The 19,705-nt window shown below is 40.4% G+C and overlaps 1 protein-coding gene across 4 annotated transcripts in view; it reads right to left on the bottom strand.

Moving 5' to 3' along the window:
* lnx1 (ligand of numb-protein X 1) overlaps positions 1-19,705 on the bottom strand; it is a 137,527-nt gene that overhangs the window by 49,424 nt on the left and 68,398 nt on the right. For all 4 annotated transcript variants that reach the window (XM_008111662.3, XM_003221558.4, XM_003221559.4 and 1 more), the window contains 2 exons: positions 11,344-11,585; positions 6,694-6,849 (listed from right to left, as the gene is read on the bottom strand). In XM_008111662.3, the coding sequence (XP_008109869.2) occupies positions 6,694-6,849; positions 11,344-11,585 (398 nt within the window). The remainder of the gene's footprint in view (positions 1-6,693; positions 6,850-11,343; positions 11,586-19,705) is intronic.

Below are 19,705 nucleotides of genomic sequence, written 5' to 3'. Positions count from 1 at the left end.
ATTATTTCTATCACACAAGCACTACTATAACCAACATGGGCACAAATTTAAACAAAAATAATGAATCAGAATAACTGATGGCTCATCTATACGGACAGTGTAACCTGGGGCCCTTCCAGACAGGCCCTATAACCCAGGATCAGATCCCAGGTTTTATGTTTATCTCAGATTATCTGGCAGTGTGGACTCATATAATCCAGTTTAAAGCAGAAAATCTGGGATCAGATCCTGGGATATAGGATCTGTCCAGAAGGACTCATACTGAGTTGGCTTTTGGCTGTCTCCAGGGCATTTCTCCACTTCCAGTAGGTGTTACAGGTTAAACCAGGTTAATCTGCCTTGGAATCTCATTTTATGGGGGAGGGTAGAATGACAGGAATTGCCTTCTTACCATAGCATTCCGTTCCATTGCATTTATAATGAAAACAGATAATATATTTACCCCATCACATAATGTATAGTAGACTCTCACTTATCCAATACTCGCTTATCCAACGTTCTGGATTGTCCAACGCATTTTTGTAGTCAATGTTTTCAATGCATTGTGATATTTTGGTGCTAAATTCGTAAATACAGTAATTACTACATAGCATTACTGCATATTGAACTACTTTTTCTGTCAAATTTGTTGTATAACATGATGTTTTGGTGCTTAATTTGTAAAATCATAACCTAATTTGATGTTTAATAGGCTTTTCCTTAATCCCTCCTTATTATCCAACATATTCGCTTATCCAACGTTCTGCCGGCCCGTTTATGTTGGATAAGTGAGACTCTACTGTACTTTTGTCCATTTCTACAATAATTGTCCATGTTCTGAGCTATCACACTGGCAGCTGTAGTCCCTGCCCATACCATTTTCTTTCTTTAATTAAAAAAGGAGGAAAAGCAGAATTATTGAAGTCCAAAATCTTGGTTTAAGAAAGGGTGTACTATAGCAACAGCTAAGTGTTGATATACTGAAATAGCACAATTCCTGACAAATAAATTAATGTAAAGTTGGGGTTTTTTTTGTAAAAGAATCATACACGAGGATTACTGGCTAGAAAAGGAGCACTGATGCTCATTTCAAGAGTGCCCACAGGAACACCCATTCTTCAATGTCATTAAAACAATTTAACATGGGTGAATCTGACAGATCTGACCCCACTTTAAATTAAGCACCTTCAGCTGTTGCTGTGCAAATTGGGAGCTCCCTTACTGGGAGCTCTTAAGACAATTACTCCCAATCCTCAGTTTCAGAGTCCCATGGGCAACTGGCAGAAGTAGGTTTGTGTTGTATGATAGATTCCTTGGAACTCCATCTGTAAACTGTTTCAAAAGCATGTAGAAACTGTGTGTGTGTATGTGCGAGGGGGGGGGGGCTGTGTTGTAGTTTGGCAAGTGCCAGAAGATTTTTCTGAATGTTCAGAGCATGAGGGGGGTGATGTTCCAAAATGAAGTGTCTGTGAGTGTTCAGGGGGAATTGCAGGCAGATCAGGCTGACCAGGCTGATGTTTGAAATTCTTTTGATTATTCCCAGGCAACAAAAGAAACTGAAAGTACTAATTCTCTGGTGAGAAGACCTTGGGAAGATGAGAAGAGTTTCAAGGGAGTGTAGATTACACTTGAGAATGCAGGGCCTGAAAAGCAGGCAAGCTCAGTCTTCCCAGAGGATCCGAGATAAGACCTTGAAATCCAAGTGGGTTAGGCATGAACTCATGAGAGCCTGGAATTTGGCCAATCCAGAAGTTTTGTGCTTCCTGCCAATATCGGGGATTACATTTAAACATACCATTGTTTTAACTATGTGGACCTTCATTGCCAGTGTGATATCTCGACTCTTCACTATTGTGCAATAACTTTCACAATATGTCATCAAAAAGATTCTAGGCAATGGTTTCTGGTTAAAGATCCAGAGCCTTTCTCGTTTTACTTATTTAGAGATTGAGATCATGCCACCACCCTGGTCCTCTTGAACCACAAGTTTAACCCTGCCAGCATACCATTACTAAATAATGCTGGGAGACATCTTGTTGCATAGTATTTACTTCAGGAAGAAAATCTACAAAAGCTAAACTGACTGCTTTTTAATCATGTTGATTGATAAACAATGGCTGCAACACATGGTCCATTTTGGTTTGGTTGGTTCTGAATTAATGGGAATGTTGGGTGAGAAGAACCAGAAATAGCAATCTAAAAACCTGATCTAGAATCTCTACTCAGTCTTGTGCCAAAGTAGAAGCGGTATTGTTTTGTCACTTGCATATGTGCAAGATGCTTGCTTGTGGATTTGTCTATTATTTTTGAACTTTTATGATGCATCGAAATCAAGTGATCTATGGTATTTCTATATTCTTTAGTGAAGAGGAGTCTGGAGAGTTGTTTTTGTGTTTGGTCACTTTAAAAATCTTCTTCAGGAGATGATTTTTTTTCTATGCCAAAATACCGAGAATAGAAGATTGAGTCAAATGCACTTGTATCACAGTTAAAAAAACGCCTTTTATTAATTTGAGTAAAATCCTACTTAGTTGAATCCTTAATCACATTTTTCTGTTTCTCTTTCTGCTTTGTGAAGGCAAGCTAAATCAATGACAAGACTTAAACAGTGGAAATCTTACCAGATTTCTTCAGTTATCTAGCTATTTGCTCTGCTTATCACCAAGTCATCTGTCTGCTCCACTGAGACTGCAGATAACAGGATTTTGCCATATTTGGGCTTCAAACTTTAACTCAGAATCCAGATTGCCTCCACAGGCCTTGTCTGGTCCCGATTTGGACCAATCTGTAGCATAAACTATCTGGTTTGCTACATCCTTGCTTCTCATACTTCATGCAGCCACATAAGTCTAATTGACATGAACCTGCCATTCTCGGTGAGCAATTGGTTTTTTTTTAACGGAAGGTGAGTCATTAATGTCTTCTGCAATGAAAAATGTCTTTCTTGGAATGACAGCCTTTCCATTGTGTCAGCAATTCCAGAGAATTACAACAAATACCAGTATGTGACCAATAGTTGACTACAATTATTTACCTTAATATACACTAGGATGCTTTAACACATGGGTATTCTCAATTTTTGTTAAAGCCTGCTCCATTCAAAACTGACATTGGCCTAAAGCCTATTATTTGTCCTATTTGCAGTTGAGCCACTGAAATCAAGAGGGCTTAAGTAAATTGTGCCTAGCAAGTCCTACATTTCAATCAATCTCATTTAGGTAGGGTTCACACTGAATATAGTTCTTTAAAGGCCAGGCTTTCAAAATAATAGCTTGATCCCTCCTCAAGTGTCTGGTTTGAATAGCATTGATTTAAAAAAGGAATGAGTCAGTCTAATTTCATACTGCAAACTTGTACATATGCAAAAGTGGTCATTGACGCTTGACGTGAAGACCTCTGTAATTCAGGAATGGTTTAAACATGGATAGAAAATTATACAGTGAACAGACTAAAGTCTTGAAAATGGACTGAGCACACTCAAATTCAAATCAGAACTCAAATATGAAGCTTTTCTTTAAGATAACCTTGGGGCAGTTACTCCCTCTCAGTTTAACTACCTCATAGGATTTCTCTGAGGATAATATGAGTGCAGGATAGAAAGCTGTCTACTTTGCTCTTGGAGAAGAAACAGGATACAAATAGTGATACAGGCATGATAGCGCAAATTTTAGTTTTTGCTAATGGATCATTTCACTCTGTCTTATCAAGAAACTGTTTATTATTTTAGGTCACTGGTTATTGTTGCTATTTTATACTGTGTTATATTGTTGTTTGTTTTACATTGTTTTATGATGCTGTTATTTGAATATTAATATGTTCATTTTAACTATGTCATTGAATTTCTCCATGTGAGCCGCCCTGAGTCCGTTCGGGGAGATGGAGGCAGGATATAAAAATAAAATAATAATAATAATAATAATAATAGTAATAATAATAATAATTAAGACCACAGTCTTATTAACCACAGTATAAACAATGAATGATTATAAAGACAGATTATTATAGCACAATCTCTAAAATGCATTGTTTGTATGTCATATGGCCCCCGTATACACAGGGAATACATTCCTGAACATATTGTGGAAACAGGAAACTATTGATAATAGCAAACCTATTGAAATGACTAATTTCTAAGACTTCTACTTCTCTAGGAATTTTCTATGTCCTCCAGAGTCTGGATGACCTAAAAAGCTCCTGGAGGACACGATTTGTTGGATGCAGGTAGGTGTAACTATGAATATTGGTCATGCGTGTACAAAGTGAAGTTTAACCCGTAGAAGATTCCACAACTTACTTTGCATGTCTGATTACAAGTTGTTCTGATATTGTGTACTCTTACATTTGAAGCAATTTAAGAAACCCAGAACTGTTACTTGTTTCCTGGAGGTCCTTCTGTTTGTCCATCTATGTAGACCCTTATGCAGGGACCAACCTGGATCTTTTAAAATCACACCGCTGACTAAATGTTTATTGTCAGGAGACATACGTCTAGACTTCAATTGAAGCTAAGCTGACGGCTACCAAAAGGAAAGCTAAAATAATATTGGCAGTTAAACCATCTGAACTGCATCTGAACTCAGTAGAAGCATGAAATAGGAAATATAATTTTAGAAACAGTCAGCTCTTGAACCTTGATGAGATGAAATGCATACCAATTTTGATGGATGCAAACAATTCTAGAAACTAGAGGGTAGCAGCTGACAGCCAACAGGCATTTGGGCCTTGCTTAAATGTTGTTTTCTTCAAATGCCAAACTCCCCGGGAGTTATCACTGTAAATCCACAGTCTTTGCCTACACTGAAGATGGGAGGCCCTATTTCAATCTGACATTTGTTTTTCATATAAGATAATTCCACTGAGTCTTGCTTTACATGCACCTGAACAAAGCTTCAGAATGCTTAGAATAGTTTAGATTGCTAACAAAACATATAGTCCATATGGCTTAATATGTATGCATACGCATCAACCCATGATCTGGGCACATAATTTCTATATAAGCATTAGGTTCACGCTGTAAGAAGGCAGAATAGTTATTGCTGCCATGAGGTAGTAAATAAATATTTTGTTTTTGTTGTGTGCCTTCAAGGTGTTTCGGCCATACGATTTCATCAAATGGGGAAATTTAGCGTCCTAGGTCTCTTTCACTTCATCTTTTGGATGGAGCCAAATGCCAGCTATCACACAACATCATGTGACTTCCAGCGGAGGACCTGCCCCCAATGAAAGCATTGCCAGAGGCTTTCTCCCTAGCATTGGTCCTTTCTAGGAGGGAGAAGTTTCCTCCGTGTGATGGGGAAAGCATCACCGAGCTGGTGTTGTGCGTGGGATGACAGATTTGTCCCGCTGCCCTTCTCTTTTCATTATGATGCCCGGAGTAGCAGGATGCTTTGTTATGAGGCCCTTATTGTGACCCTATCTGGATTTTTTTCTAGGGCTGAGAGGGTGTGACTCACCCAAAATCATGGCTAAGCAAGGACCAAAACTTTGGTCTCCAGAGTGATAGTCCTATTCTTAAAGCACTAAACCAGTGATTCCCAACCTTTGGGCCTCCAGGTGTTTTGGACTACATCTCCCACACTTCCCAACAACTGGTAAGCTGGTTGGGATTTCTGGGAGTTGAAGTCCAAAACACCTGGAGGCCGAAAGGTTAGGAACCACTGTACTAATCCAAGCTAATTCTCATGCAAAGGGTTTAAGTGCTAATTCTCTGAATTTGTGTGGGCTTGCATTTTTCTTTTATTTGTGGTCAAAAGAGCAAAGACTCAAAACATTCTAGATCCTGAGACAGCCCAGTAAATTATGCCACCTACTTACCAACTTCACAAATCTTCACACAGTTGCCCCACTCTGCCTAATACAGTAGAGTTCCGGTTATGCGACATAAACGGGTGGGCCGAATGTCGAATAACTGGATCTGACGGATAATAGGGAGGCCCTATTATCCAGCAAGCCGGTTGAAGGAAGCGCCCGTGTGCGTTGCTAGGTAGATAGCAAGCTACCTAGCAACGCTCAGGGGTGCTTCTTAAGCTGAGTGCTCACCGCTCCGCCCCTTGGGAAGCGCCCGTGTGTGTTGCTAGGTAGCTTGCTATCTATCTAGCAACGCGCACAGGCACCTCCCAAGGGGCAGAGCAGCGAGCACTCGGCTTAGCGAAGTGCCCATGCGCGTTGCTAGGTAGCTTGCTATCTACCTAGCAACGTGCATGGGCGCTTCTCTGCTTGCCGCCCTGCCTCTTGGGAGGTGCCTGTGCGCGTTGCTAGGTAGATAGCAAGCTACCTAGCAACGTGCATGAGCGCCTCCCAAGGGGCCTGGGACGTCGGATAATACGGAGTGTCGGCTAACCGGAAGTCGGTTAACCGGAACTCTACTGTATTAGGGTTTACCATACAGTAAGTAGAAGATAAAGTGACTTGATAAAGAAGGCACCATCTACTAGAAAGTTTTGTTGGCAAAGCTGAATTGATTTCCACGAAGCTATGAAGAAAAGAACATCCTGACAGCCTGCACTATGAAGAAGGGACAGCACTACCAATCTATCCTTGAGCTTGTTTCCATTTAATGTGTTCTGTTTTTCTGAAGGCTCCCATGAAATTCCCTTCAAACTGAGGTGTATTCTTTTTAAAAAACTAACCATCTATCTAAAAGTGTAAAAATTGTAAGAATTGCTTTCTCAAAGGAACTACAGTCCATGTAAAGAAGCCTTTAGAAATCATTACCTTCCTCTGTGGCAATCAAATTTTCAACATGCTCATGTTCCCGTTCAGAGTGGTTAGCAACAGCGCTGCCGCTTTTTGTCCTCCAAAGAACACTGAACGCTCTATTTATCTTTTTAAAAGATCTGCTTCTTATAGTGGAACGTTCAAAATGTCGAGCTGCAGCCAAATAAAAAAGAGGGAAAGAGAATTAACATTAGATTTTGGTGAATGAAACAAGGCAAAAAGAAATAATGTTAGATTTTTGGCAAGGCTACTACATTCTATAAAAGCACCAGATGCTGTCTGATTTTGGAAGCTAAGCAGGATCAGTCCTGGTTGGCACTTAGATGGGAGACCACCAGTGAATTCCAGGTCCTGTAGACTATGCTTCACAGGAAGGAACTGGTAAAACCACCTCTGAGTATTCCTTGTCCAAGAAAAATCTTTAAAATTCATGGGATCGCCATATGTCGAAAGGTGACTTGAAAGCACACACACACAAAACCCCAAAAAATCAGAATTCTGAGAATTGCTACAAATAGTGCTGAAAAAGGATCTTTGTATTTCAGCTTTTACTTCACTGTTATACGTAGCTTTTTATGTGCCCTGTTATAGTATATCGCCACTACTACCTGTCATAAATTGAGGACATTATCACATGGATGTTCCCCTCCATTTTCCCTCCATTATTGCATGTTTGCAAAACAAATTTCTACAGAGGCCATCACATGATGCATAGGCCCTTCCAGTGGCTACTGGTGAGAATCTGTCTTGCCAACATGCTACAGCAAAGAGAAGACTCTCTTCTCAGGAATAGGGTGTTATTCGACTCTTGATTCCAGAAAGCAGGGGGAAGTGAAGAAAAGCGGGAAGAAGATGGGGAAATTTTGTGAGATGGCTGGCCATCCCAGAAGATGGACCTTGCTGTGAGAGAACAAGGTAAGACAATTTCCCCACTCTTTCCAATGCTTTCCTCCGCTTCCCTCTTGCCTGTCTGATGAAGTCCTGAAAGGCCTGAATATATGATAATTTCCAAAAACTATATTTTGCACTGATGTCATGGAATGTCATTTTAACCAATTACAGTCAATTACGAGTGTGACTTGAATACTGGTCTTAGCACTAATGCCATAGCCCCAGAGCACTGTAAATTACCCCTTGTCCAAGAAAAGTACACTGAAAGAATAGTACACTGAAAGAATGACACTTTGGTTCCTTCTCCTGGTTCATTAAAATAAACCAATGGTTCTTAATCTTTTTTTTTCACTAGGGCCCACTTGACCAGGGCCCACTTGACCACAGACCACTTTGACCAGGGACCACTCTCCAACATTAGTACCAAAAGGTTACAAATCAGTTTTTGGTCAACTTTAGATTCGGTGTTATTATTTGGGGTGCTGATTCAAAAAATTGCATTGTTTAGACCACATCCGCTGTAGTTTCCATTATAGAACATATGCCAGAATCCAACAGTCGCTACCTGCTCACCCACAGAAAACCATATTTAATAATCTAGAGCTGATGTGGTCTATCCAATGCAATGGTCAGCTCTATGGAAAGGAGAAGAAATAAAATAAAATAAACACAATATTGAACCACTGAAATAAACCTACTTACTTTTGTTTCAAAACAGTGATAGTAGGGTAAAATGCATCACTGCAATATATTCTTCAGAAAGTATATAGTAATCCTGCATATTACAGAAGGGGTCAATTCTTGGAGCTTTCATGTAATACAATATATGCATAATCTGAAACTCCATTTTCCCAAAATGAACAGTGCATTAGGCCTTTGTTTGAAACATGCCATAGAATTGCTCTGAAGGACCTAGAAGTTTCCTAGAGAAGGGTTCTCTTTAGGCCTCCACCACAATTCTAAGGTCAGTTTCCAGCAGAACTTTCAGTCAAACATATGGAATAAGTTGACCATAAAATACCTAGAGAAGAATTTTCTAGATTCTCTAGTGCACTCCTTTCATATTCCAAGCTCTTTGTGTATAAATGAAACCGTTCAATGAGCTAGCATAATCAGGAATGCTTGAGGATTTAATTTAGTCTGGACTCTGCCTTTGGAAGGGGCTAATATGTGGATAGGAACACCCTTCGGATTTTGCATTTCTTCAAATTTTGCAATTCAGTTCTCAGTTTAAACACACACACATCTCATATTAATATGTAAACATCTTTATAGTTGCATGTAGCAAGTTTATATGTAAATATGTGTATTTTGTGGAAAAATGTGAAAAGCACACATCAAACATGCATTAAATACAAAATTTTGACTGCAGTGTTTAAAACATTATATAGAAGGGATCAGAAAAATATGATCCATCCCTCTCCCATTGCCATGTAAACAATCTACTGAATTAATTTCACATGTTCTTCCTTTTGTTCAAAGTTGGTGAGAAACAGACTGATTATAAGTAATTGCATATGTATTGCAGTTCCTACTACTACGAATAATCTTATCTGAATTTTCATATTTGTGTATGAAATACTAAAAAGGTATAATATTTTGCTCAATTGGTAATTGCCTTTTCAGAACAACTAATGTTCAGTTCTAAACTATTTTGAACATTTTTTGTCCTATAGCTATTCCCATTTCATTATGAGCCTTCAGTTTTGTTCAAAGGTAACATGTGGTATTAGTAAACTCACAAGAAATGTGAGATCAGATGCTGAACAGTGTTGTGATGTGATGTGTGTTGATAAGCAATTACTGCACTTGAATGAAGAGCATAATGAAGGTCTACACTGCTGCTTCTTAAACTGTGGGTCCCAACTTCAAATGGTGTCCCCTTAGCTCAATGTTGAGGTCACAAAAGATTTGGTGACAGTAAAAGGTTTCTGAATGCTACTTAAGACATTTTCACCAATCTGGTAGCAACAACATGCAATATTTACAGTGGACTCTGCAGAAAATGCTTCAGCTATACTTCATAAAAAGAAAAACCAGCCTGCTTAGAAAGCTTTGCAAATGCTGATTTATAATCAGTAAATGTTTGATTTTTATACTTATTTTATATACTTACATACATGTAAACATCTATTGGGCAGAAGTGGACAAAATTTAAGAAGCCCTGGCCTAACCTCCCAGATGTAACACAGAAACTATGTGGAGGCAAATATTGAGACCAAAACAGAAACACAAGGTAACTGAAGACAAACATTGTTATGTTATTTGAAAGATCAGATAAGGCCCATGGCTATATTAGAAGCAAAAGTTTATTGCGGAGCCCCCATAAATGTTTATAATACAGTAGAGTCTCACTTATCCAACACTCGCTTATCCAATGTTCTGGATTATCCAACGCATTTCTGTAGTCAATGTTTTCAATATATCATGATATTTTGGTGTGAAATTCGTAAATACAGTAATTACTACATACCATTACTGTGTATTGAATTACTTTTTCTGCCAGATTTGTTGTATAACATGTTTTGGTGCTTAATTTGTAAAATCATAACCTAATTTGATGTTTAGTAGGCTTCTCCTTACTCTCTCCTTATTATCCAACATATTCGCTTATCCAACATTCTGCCAGCCCGTTTATGTTGGATAAGTGAGACTCTACTGTATTATATATAATGGGCAAACTTTTTGGCCAACATAAACTTAACAGTATTTTAGTTGAAGACTCCAGGGGCTATCCATCCAAGTCCCTTCTGCTATGCCGAAAAAGCACAATCAAAGCACCCTCTGAGTGGTGGGATGCAAATAAGGTTTTTGAAGCAAGCAAGGTAAGGGGGAAAGGATCTGGGTGGCGAGGGAGGGAAGGAAAAAGGCTTTTGGGGGCAAGAGGGCCAAGGAAAAGGTCTTTGGCAGTGAGGGAAACAGGAGCAGGAGGAGGAGGAAGAGGGAACCGTGGAGCCCTTCAGTATGATTTGCAGAGCCCCAAGGGCTCCGCGGAGCACACTTTGAGAACCACTGCTCTATAGAATTCCTAGGATTCATGACTTGTATCACATCCTATCCCAAGATTATAAATATTGAAGTTCTTTGCTGTTTCTTTGATATCCCCATCTGTTGGTGTGGGGTTATACAGCCCCTAAGGCTTATTGGGTGATAATGTATCCTCCAATTAATAGAAAATATTGCACAGAAAATATTTTGGTGAATAAAAGTAAATTGTCATGCTCAGGAGCCCTTAGGGGAAGCAATTGCCTTTTAAAACAAGCTGCAGCACCCCTGTATTTCACATAACTTTTCCCAAACAAAATACTCATTTTCCCCATACAAACCAGAAGTGGACATTTAGCTACCTCCAGCCCTCCCTCCTATTGGTCCAGGGACATTTCCTGCCCCTGCCATGTATGTAAAAAATTAGTAAAGAAACAAAATGCAGTGTGCTTGTGCCACTATGTTGTTCCAAATTAGAATTAAATTTCAAATATTCAACCAAAATTGGATCATATCCAGATGAGGTTGAATGTTTTCCTCTTCCACAATATCAATTCCTTTCCTTTCTGAACCTCAGAGTACCACATCTCTCTGGTAAATAATTCCAAGTACTTCAAAACTCTATAAATTCCAGGTTTTCACAGGAGGGAGCCATGTGGCAGTTAAAATAATATTCAATTGAGCTAACTGTGTAGTGTAGATACATTCCTGGTTTGAAAAGAGGCAAGCATAATTTGGGGCTGGTGATTTTTGTTGTTGTTGTGATCTTACTTCTAGTTTGGCTGCTTCTGTTGAGATCGGCAGAGCTGGCTCCTGGCTGGCTGTCTTCTGAGGTGGTGCTGAAGGCTGGATTAATTAGACCTGGCTCATCAGTCATTAAGGCTATGGTGGCAGCAGCAGAAAACTCTGGCCCAAGAGCAGCTACGGTCAAAGCAGCGTTCAAATCGGGAGAGCTGTCCTGTGAACGCCGCTTCCGCTCCTTGGTAAGGCCATAATGAGATGCTCCTTTACATCTAAGAAAAGAGGGAAAGAACATTATCACATTACGAAAAGATTTTAGATATGCTTAAAAAAAGATCTGAGACAGTTAACACACTCTTTAGAGAGTAAGACATTGAAATAAATACATTGACTAGAGACAACATGAGACAGGAACGGGGGGAAATGGAAGTGTATATAATATACACCAGCACACATCATGATGGCCCTGTTTTACTACCTTTATTCTTCTGAACAAATTACTCTTTGTCCCAAGACTAAGTAACAATGAGAGCAATGAGAGGTCCGGCAGTTCACACTGACTCATTTGATTAAAGGAGGAATTATCCCAGGCAGTGAATACTATGAAAAGATTCTCATGTCATGTTTTTCCCAGAACTAAACAAGAGAGGGCAAGAGTAGACGACATCCAATAGCAATGGTTTAAATTATTAATTCACGTGAAAAGCCTACTTTGGGTGAGGAAATCCATTGTAGTAACACATGCTTGTTTGTAGCTTATTTGTGCATAGGAAACAGAGAGAGAAGACTAGCAGGTGACTGATCAAAACAAAGGGACAGAGTCTATAATCAGTCCTTTGGCTTTGTCTAATGAAAGAGGGCAGTGTCAGAAACCAAAGCTTGTTTGCATCAGCTTATGTTTGGGGGGGGGGGGGAGAGAAAAGCCCACACATATAGGGGTTGGAGCCTTTCAGAGTAGCCGTTGCTTCATGAGTGGCGTTGCAGCTGCCTTCCAGATTCAGGATTCCCACCGCCTTTACAAGTCACTTTCCCAGAAACAATGCGATATAGGACTCCATCGCTACCCCACCTGTTTGCCAAGCAGAGTTGGGATGTTTCAGACAGTTGTAGGTTTAGGCCCACAAACAAAGACCCCCCAAACAGTCTTCCCGGTCTATCCAGGGCCCTTTCAGACAGGTTTTATAGCCCAGGTTTTCTGTTTATCCCAAATTATCTGGCAGTGCAGACTCATATAATCCAGTTTAGAGCAGAAAACCTGGGATCAGATCCTGGGATATAGGGTCCTCAGACACTAATCTTCCTTTGTGTTACTGTTGTTAACTGCTGTCAAGTTGACTTCAACCTACAGTGACCCCAAGTCACCCTTTCATGAACAGAGGTGCTCAGATCTTGCCAATTCAGGACTGTGGCTTCCTTCTGGCAAACCATTTGAAATGTGGTCCTCCTCTTTTCCTATTGCCTTCTACCTTCCACCAATTAAATGATTACAATCCTCTTCTTATTTAAAGGCTCTTTCTCCATTGCTCACCAGATGGGGCTACGGTGGTGGTGGGACCAAGACAAAACCTTCCTCTGAGGACCTTAAGACCTTGGCAGGTTCATATAAGGAGACAGAAACATATGTATACTTATTTAGTTCCCTATTATTACCCCTGTAAAGTGTTGCATTCGACTCAGAAAACTGGGAAACAATATTGGTGCCCCCGGTGGCGCAGTGGGTTAAACCCTTGTGTCGGCAGGACTGATGACTTGAAGGTTGGGTTGCTGACCTGAAGGTTGCTGGTTCGAATCCAGCCTGGGGAGAGTATGGATGAGCTCCCTCTATCAGCTGCAGCTCCATGCAGGGGCATGAAAGAAGCCTCCCACAAGGATGGTAAAAACATCAAAACATCCGGCCGTCCCCAAGGCAACGTCCTTGCAGACAGCCAATTCTCTCACACCAGAAGCGACTTGCAGTTTCTCAAGTTGCTCCTGACATCCAGGAGAAGAGGAGGATTGGTATAGAATGGGACAATAATGCAAACAATCTAATAATAGAAGATTAATTGGTGCTGTTCTTGCCAAATTGAGATAGTTTGCAGGTGTGCTTCCTAAAAAGAAGCAAATGATCGGGAAGTGGTAAAAAGGCCCAGTAATATGATCCCATACTGTAGCATTCTTTTCTTCTTATTTTAAAAACTTTTTTTTAAAAGGAGGCAGCTGACTAAGCATGGATGTGCTGATAAATCTTCATTTTATTATTTGAAAAAGCTAAACAATAACATGACAGGATATCACCATATTTGTGCTTATAGAAGGACCCTACTGCTTCTGAATATCATCATATATATTCTTTTTTTCCAGCTATTTTACATGGTCTCCAAAAAGCAAAGTTTTGAAAAGCTATATTTGGTAACTTCAAACACCATCATCCCTACACAGGTTTGGCCACAAGCTGTCTGGTGGACTCTGAGATTTATGGTTCAATGGGTTGATTTTTTTAGTTCTGAATTTGTAACCCATTAAGTTTAATGCAAGCAGTCAGCTCTATATAGTTTAACAGACACTAGATATTGGGGTTGTGCATGGATTTTCCTCAGTTTCTTCCATTTCTTTTGGTACTCTCAGTACTTTGGGAGCACATCATGTTAAGGGCCCTCCTGGTATGAAAACCCACCCAAGCAGGAGCCGATCCCGGCTCCTCCTCCCCTATTTGGCATCACAGTTGAATCTTTTTGATTTTCCTTTATTTTCCTGATTCTTTTTATTTAGTGGGAATGACTGGGAGTTGAGGACTTGAGCGATAGTGGGTGGGGGGTTCATGAGTGCATATGTTTGGGGGCTTGGAGATGAAGAGTCACCCTTTAACCTTCTTTTTCTCCTTCCCTTCCTCTCCTTAAGAAAATACTTCTGAAAGATAAGATTATTAATAATAGTAATCCCAGTAAACAAAGAGAAGCCTACCTTTCCTCTAGAGTAGAAAGCAGAAACAGCTTTAAGGAAGCAAAACCCCAAGCAGAAAGGAGATTGCAGCCTTGCAGGCAAATGAGGAGATTTTTAAGGTAGTCCAAAAAGGATAGCTTGACTGAGCTACAGGTCAATCATCACTTTTCCTTTCTTGGGCCTCCTTAAAATTCCTCTTGGCTTCTAGTTCTGTTGAGCGAAAGCACGCGCGTCCACCTCTCCTCTAGAGTAGGAACAGATTTAAGAAGCATTCAATCCGGTCTCCTCTACAACAAAAGGTAAAGGATCCAAAAAGAGTGGTATCTTAATTCTGATGCATTTAATCCAGGTCTTAATGAAGGTTATAAGAACAAACAATCCCAGAAAGTGTGGTATCTTAAATCCTTCCAGGTCCAGCCTCCTCCTCCACCAACAGGGAAAACTTTAGCAGCAGTAACAGCCAGGCTTCCAGCTTGCATTGACAGAGGAGGGATAGGACCAAGGCTAAGCGTAGGCAAGGAGCTTCTCCTCCTTTCCTCCCTCAGCCTCTCTTTTGGGGAGACAGACCTGGCACCGTAGGAGCCTTAAAGCCAAGTCGTTTCCTGCCTCTGCTCTAGAGTAGAACAGCTTTAAGAAGTATTAAACCCAGTCTCCTCCTCTACAAAGGGAAAGGATCCAGAAAGATTAGTAACTCTGATGCTTTTTAAATCCAGGTCTTAATGAAGGATATGGATGGGGAGCCAGTGGGGAAGCCCCCCCCCCCCCCCCGATGGGCTGAATAGGACTGTCTTTACCCCATTGCTACCAATGGCCTGAAAATAACTGGGTTTTTTTCAGATGCAGAACAAAAACTCCCATTTGGCAATGTGCCTGTTTTCAGGAGGCGCTAGAAAATGTATATCGGGGGCTTCCAGTATCTGGTATGCAAAAATGGTAGTGATTCACCCGAGTGCACAAGCCTACTAGGGATGCAATAGGGTAATGCTATCATTCAACTTTAATTCAGCTCAAATTTGAATTTAAACAAAGTTTGTTCAACCACTGTTTATTGTTGCATGTGCGGAATTAATCCATTACTTGTTTGTTACTTCCAATTTAACAAAATATCTAAAGCTGCAAGCAATAGCAAAAATCTACAACAATTTATGTAACAAGGCAGCAATGAATCCTCCATGCTTTTTCATACACAGTGCAAGCATGCCCATACCCAATGTTCACACTCCAAGAAATGCTTGACTGCTACACTGCAAGGAACATTAAAGATTAATTTAATGAGACTCACACACTAACCATGAAAACAGGCCAGCCTTGAGTCTGAAAAAAAAAATGCCAGTTACAGATCTCCAAACTGATCCCTATTCTGCCCCTGCCGTGGTTCAAGACATGTTCCTGCTTGTAATGAATTCTGCTTTCTAATCAATCTCTAATGGTGTTGTCCTACTTTCCGCCGCTGTTTTCTTTTCCTCATGATTAAGGCACGTTGATGACTTTTATTCAAATGCCCTTTGGGAAGGAAAAATGTTAAGAGGATAGCTCTTAACAAGCCAAAGTCATCTGTACATATTGCTGCAGAGTGGAATGCCAGTGTGGGTTGCCTTCTGCTGTGTCATCTCTTATCTGAATTGGTGCTACTGTCCATTCTGTATTTCTACAGCCATTGCTCTTTGCTTTGAGGGAGCTACCCATGTAACCTAATTTCCAAGTATCTATCAACTATAGGAAAGGCCCAGTACTTCTGCTAGATGTCTCTAGAAGTGCATATCACTGCAATATTATCTAGCTATTTATGTATTTTACCAAAGCACTGCCAAATCAAGACAGTTGGAAGGTATGCCATAATATTAACAAGTAAAAAAACAATACCAGATTAAACACAGCAAGAGTTACAAACTCTTTTTAAAAAGCTATAATAGTTTTAAACAACGTGCATGTATACTTTGAAATGTAGTCCTCAAAGCTTTTGATAAAAGGTTTGGTTCAGTGCCAGAAAGAAAGCAATGTTGGCATTAGTTGGAACAAGGGGAGGGCATTCCACAATCAGAGCATCACATCTGATAAGGCCCCATCCCATGGCCTTCCACTTCAGGAGGAGGGCACCTCTGATAATGTTTTCATTATTACGACATTTCTACATGGAGAAGCAACACTACTTATTGGTACTTGCAACTTCATCACACAGGCCTTTTCCCCCGTCCCAGGATGCTGCCGGAATGCAACCAGGATAGAGCCCGCAGGAGCCCATCACATGGTGTAGGGCTACTTCTGGCAGAGCTCCATCCTGGCTGCATCTTGGCAATATGGTAAGAAGTAGCCCTGAGAGCATGGGTGAGTACCTGTGTTCTCATGCACTAAGACGGGGACAGCACAAGAAGAAGCCAGGGGCAGCCAGAAAATGTTGTGTGATGGTCAGAGGATGAAATAATGCATTGCCCCAAGGATTCCACCACTGTTCCCTGGCTTATGGACATCTATCTGATGAGGTCCTTAGTTCTTAATTGATTCTAAATACAATTTGGGGTACTGAACCCCTAAGACATCAGACAGAAACCCATTCCGTGTGCCCTTGGCACCCATTATACCTTCCTCTACACCAGCCTTCCCTGCAGGGACATAGTGGGGGGGGGTGTTTAAGGGTTCAATCACCCAAAAGGTTTCAACCCCCCCAAATCTTCGTTTACTCATGAATGTTAACTGGTTAACCAATTTATAAGTAAACCAGTTTTTTTTAACCTGACACGCTACAGCCCTGCTTCCCTGTGCCTAAAAATGTTCCCGAAGTGGCTCTCTTTTGCATCTTGATATTAATGCAGAGTCCACTGATGAGGGCCGGAAAAGAGGGTTTCTCTGCAGTCACACCAAAACCGATCAGTGGGAAACTGATTGTAGGTATGGCTATATCTCCTATTTTTAACTGGTGTGTCCACAAGAAACCCTCTTTTACTACACTGAACTGTGTTTTGAAACAAAAAAAAAAGTCCCTGTAAGGTTATAACATTGAATTGGACTGATGATGAGAACAGATATGTTGCTAGCAGCTACCTAGAAGAAACAAATTTGGGTAAAGGTAAAGCTGGGGCTCCCCAGATTCAAACTGCCAACCTTTTGGTCAGCAAGTTCAGCATCTCAGCGGTTTAACTTGCTGTGCCATCGGGGGCAAATTTCGGTAAACGAACAGAAGTTAGTTCAGTAGTTATTGGATAAACACATAAATATATAATTATTCATTCAAGTAAGATTACTAATCACAGGAATATATAATCAGAATGAGCCCATAACACCATAATCTATTCATTTCTATTTCTCTAAAAGGTTGTTTTATAAATTCAAAGTCTTAGCTATGTATTTTGCTGTTTACCTTTCTGTTAGAACAATAAAAGGAAACAGTCATTTTGTCACCCAATGTGAATTTGTAAGAGATAAGAAGACTTTTTAAACTATTGTATGAGTATTATGTACCCAGAGACAACTAGAATATGTTAACAACCTGAAGGCATGGAAAGATACAAGAATTGCTAGGTATTCTCGACACCAGATAGTTGATAACAACACTCCAATGGGGCCTTTGTGCATTACACAATGATAGCACTATAATTCCATGTTATGATTGAAGGGAAGTTGTTTTGACACATTATGTAGCAAAATAGCACCTATCTGGTAATAAAACAGCAATTACGAAAGCAAACCATTCCCTACCCTTTCATTACACCCCAAATCTATTCCCTGAGGCAACTGCCCACTCTGCCAGCCCTGAGACCAACTGGATATTGTTATAAGTGTGTTAATGTACTTGGTCACAACCATCTTTATTTCAAAAGAAGACTAATATAAAATTTAATAGGGTGTGCCTGTTTGACTTCAGGGGATGATATTACTCTAGTTATTGTGTACTATAACAAAGAGGAAGCTGGGATAGCTTCTCACCAAATAAACGGCTCTTTCACAATGCGTTGCCAATGTAATTCAAATACAGTTTGAAGGTCATTGCTTGTTTGGGCATGAATTGGTGTTATTCTACAATCCCAAGGGTGGGGTGGAGGACTGAAACATTTCATGGGTGAAAAAGTCAAACCTTGAATCTCAGTAATTTAGCCCACAATCTAGAGAAATTATGCAACAAGGTCCACACGTCTGCACATAGGGTGTGCTTCAACTAACATATCCAGACAGAGATGTACAATTAATGTGGAGTGATTCTTGTTTAGGTTAAAGGTAAAGGTTTTCCCTTGACATTAAGTCTAGTCATGTCTGACTTTGGGAGTTGGTGCTCATCTCCATTTCTAAGCCGAAGAGCCAGTGTTGTCAGTAGACACCTCCAAGGTCATGTGGCCAGCATGACTGCATGGAGCACCGTTACCTTTCCGCCGGAGTGGTACATATTGATCTACTCCCATTTGCATGTTTTCGAACTGCTAGGTTGGCAGAAGCTGGGGCTAAAACAGCGGTTGCTCACTCCACTCCCTGGATTTGAATCTGCAACCTTTCAGCCCGCAAGTTCAGCAGCTCAGCGCTTTAACACGCTGCGCCACCGGGGGCTTCTTGTTTGCAAAAAACATATTTCAAGCAACAGAACATGAATATCAGTACTATTTACTATGCAAAGTGAAGGGATGGAAGAGGGAGCATGAATATTTTACAAGTTTCTGCAGAATTGTATCACTGAATAGGTTGTCAATCTATTAATGACATACACAAGCACGGGTCATGGTGGAAGTGGAGTTGTGCATGCAGCAATATTGTGTATGGAGTTGTACACACTGAATACTGTGTATTGCACTTGCACAATGGTACCCACTGGATGGCCTTTGGCAAGTCACACTCTCTCAGCCTTGGACAGAGTTAAGATAAATCTTATCTTAAAAAAGCCAGCAAAATCCTATAGGACCACATTAAGTTAAGAGTCCACTTGAAGACACATAATAATAACAACACCAATAGGGATGAGCTACATATATACATCAGCAATAATGAATAGGGTGCTTAACTGAAGTAAATAAATAAGTTCTGCATAGGATAAAAAATCCACATTTTAATAGTCAGAGGATGATGAAAGGGGAAGAAAAAAGTACCAGAGCAGGAAGGACTAGGGACCTCATAAGATGAGGCAATTTTAACATTCTAAGACGCTTCCACCCTGTTTTGGGTACGAAGCCCCATGCTGGCCATCACACAGCGTTGTGTGACTTCTGACGGAGACCCTGCCCCCAATCTGTTCGTAACTTGGGAACTGCCTGTACTCTTCATTTCTTTTTTCCATTGCCTTTTCACAACAGGGTACAGTAATTTGGGTTGGGTTGTAGCACAGATCTTAAAACAATGCCAAAAATGACATGTTGACAACATGTTAGGGCAGCAATGGTGAGCTGAAGTATTATGTTGCAACAAAATGTACTGATTTGGTTTAAAGCATATTTTTGAGATTAGAACCAAGATTTCACTGATTTATTCACTTCAATCACTTGAAGATGCTGAG

The sequence above is a fragment of the Anolis carolinensis genome, chromosome 5, assembly GCF_035594765.1.
Source record: "Anolis carolinensis isolate JA03-04 chromosome 5, rAnoCar3.1.pri, whole genome shotgun sequence".
Taxonomy (NCBI): Eukaryota; Metazoa; Chordata; class Lepidosauria; order Squamata; family Dactyloidae; genus Anolis; species Anolis carolinensis.
This window is presented reverse-complemented; position numbering and strand designations above follow the sequence as displayed.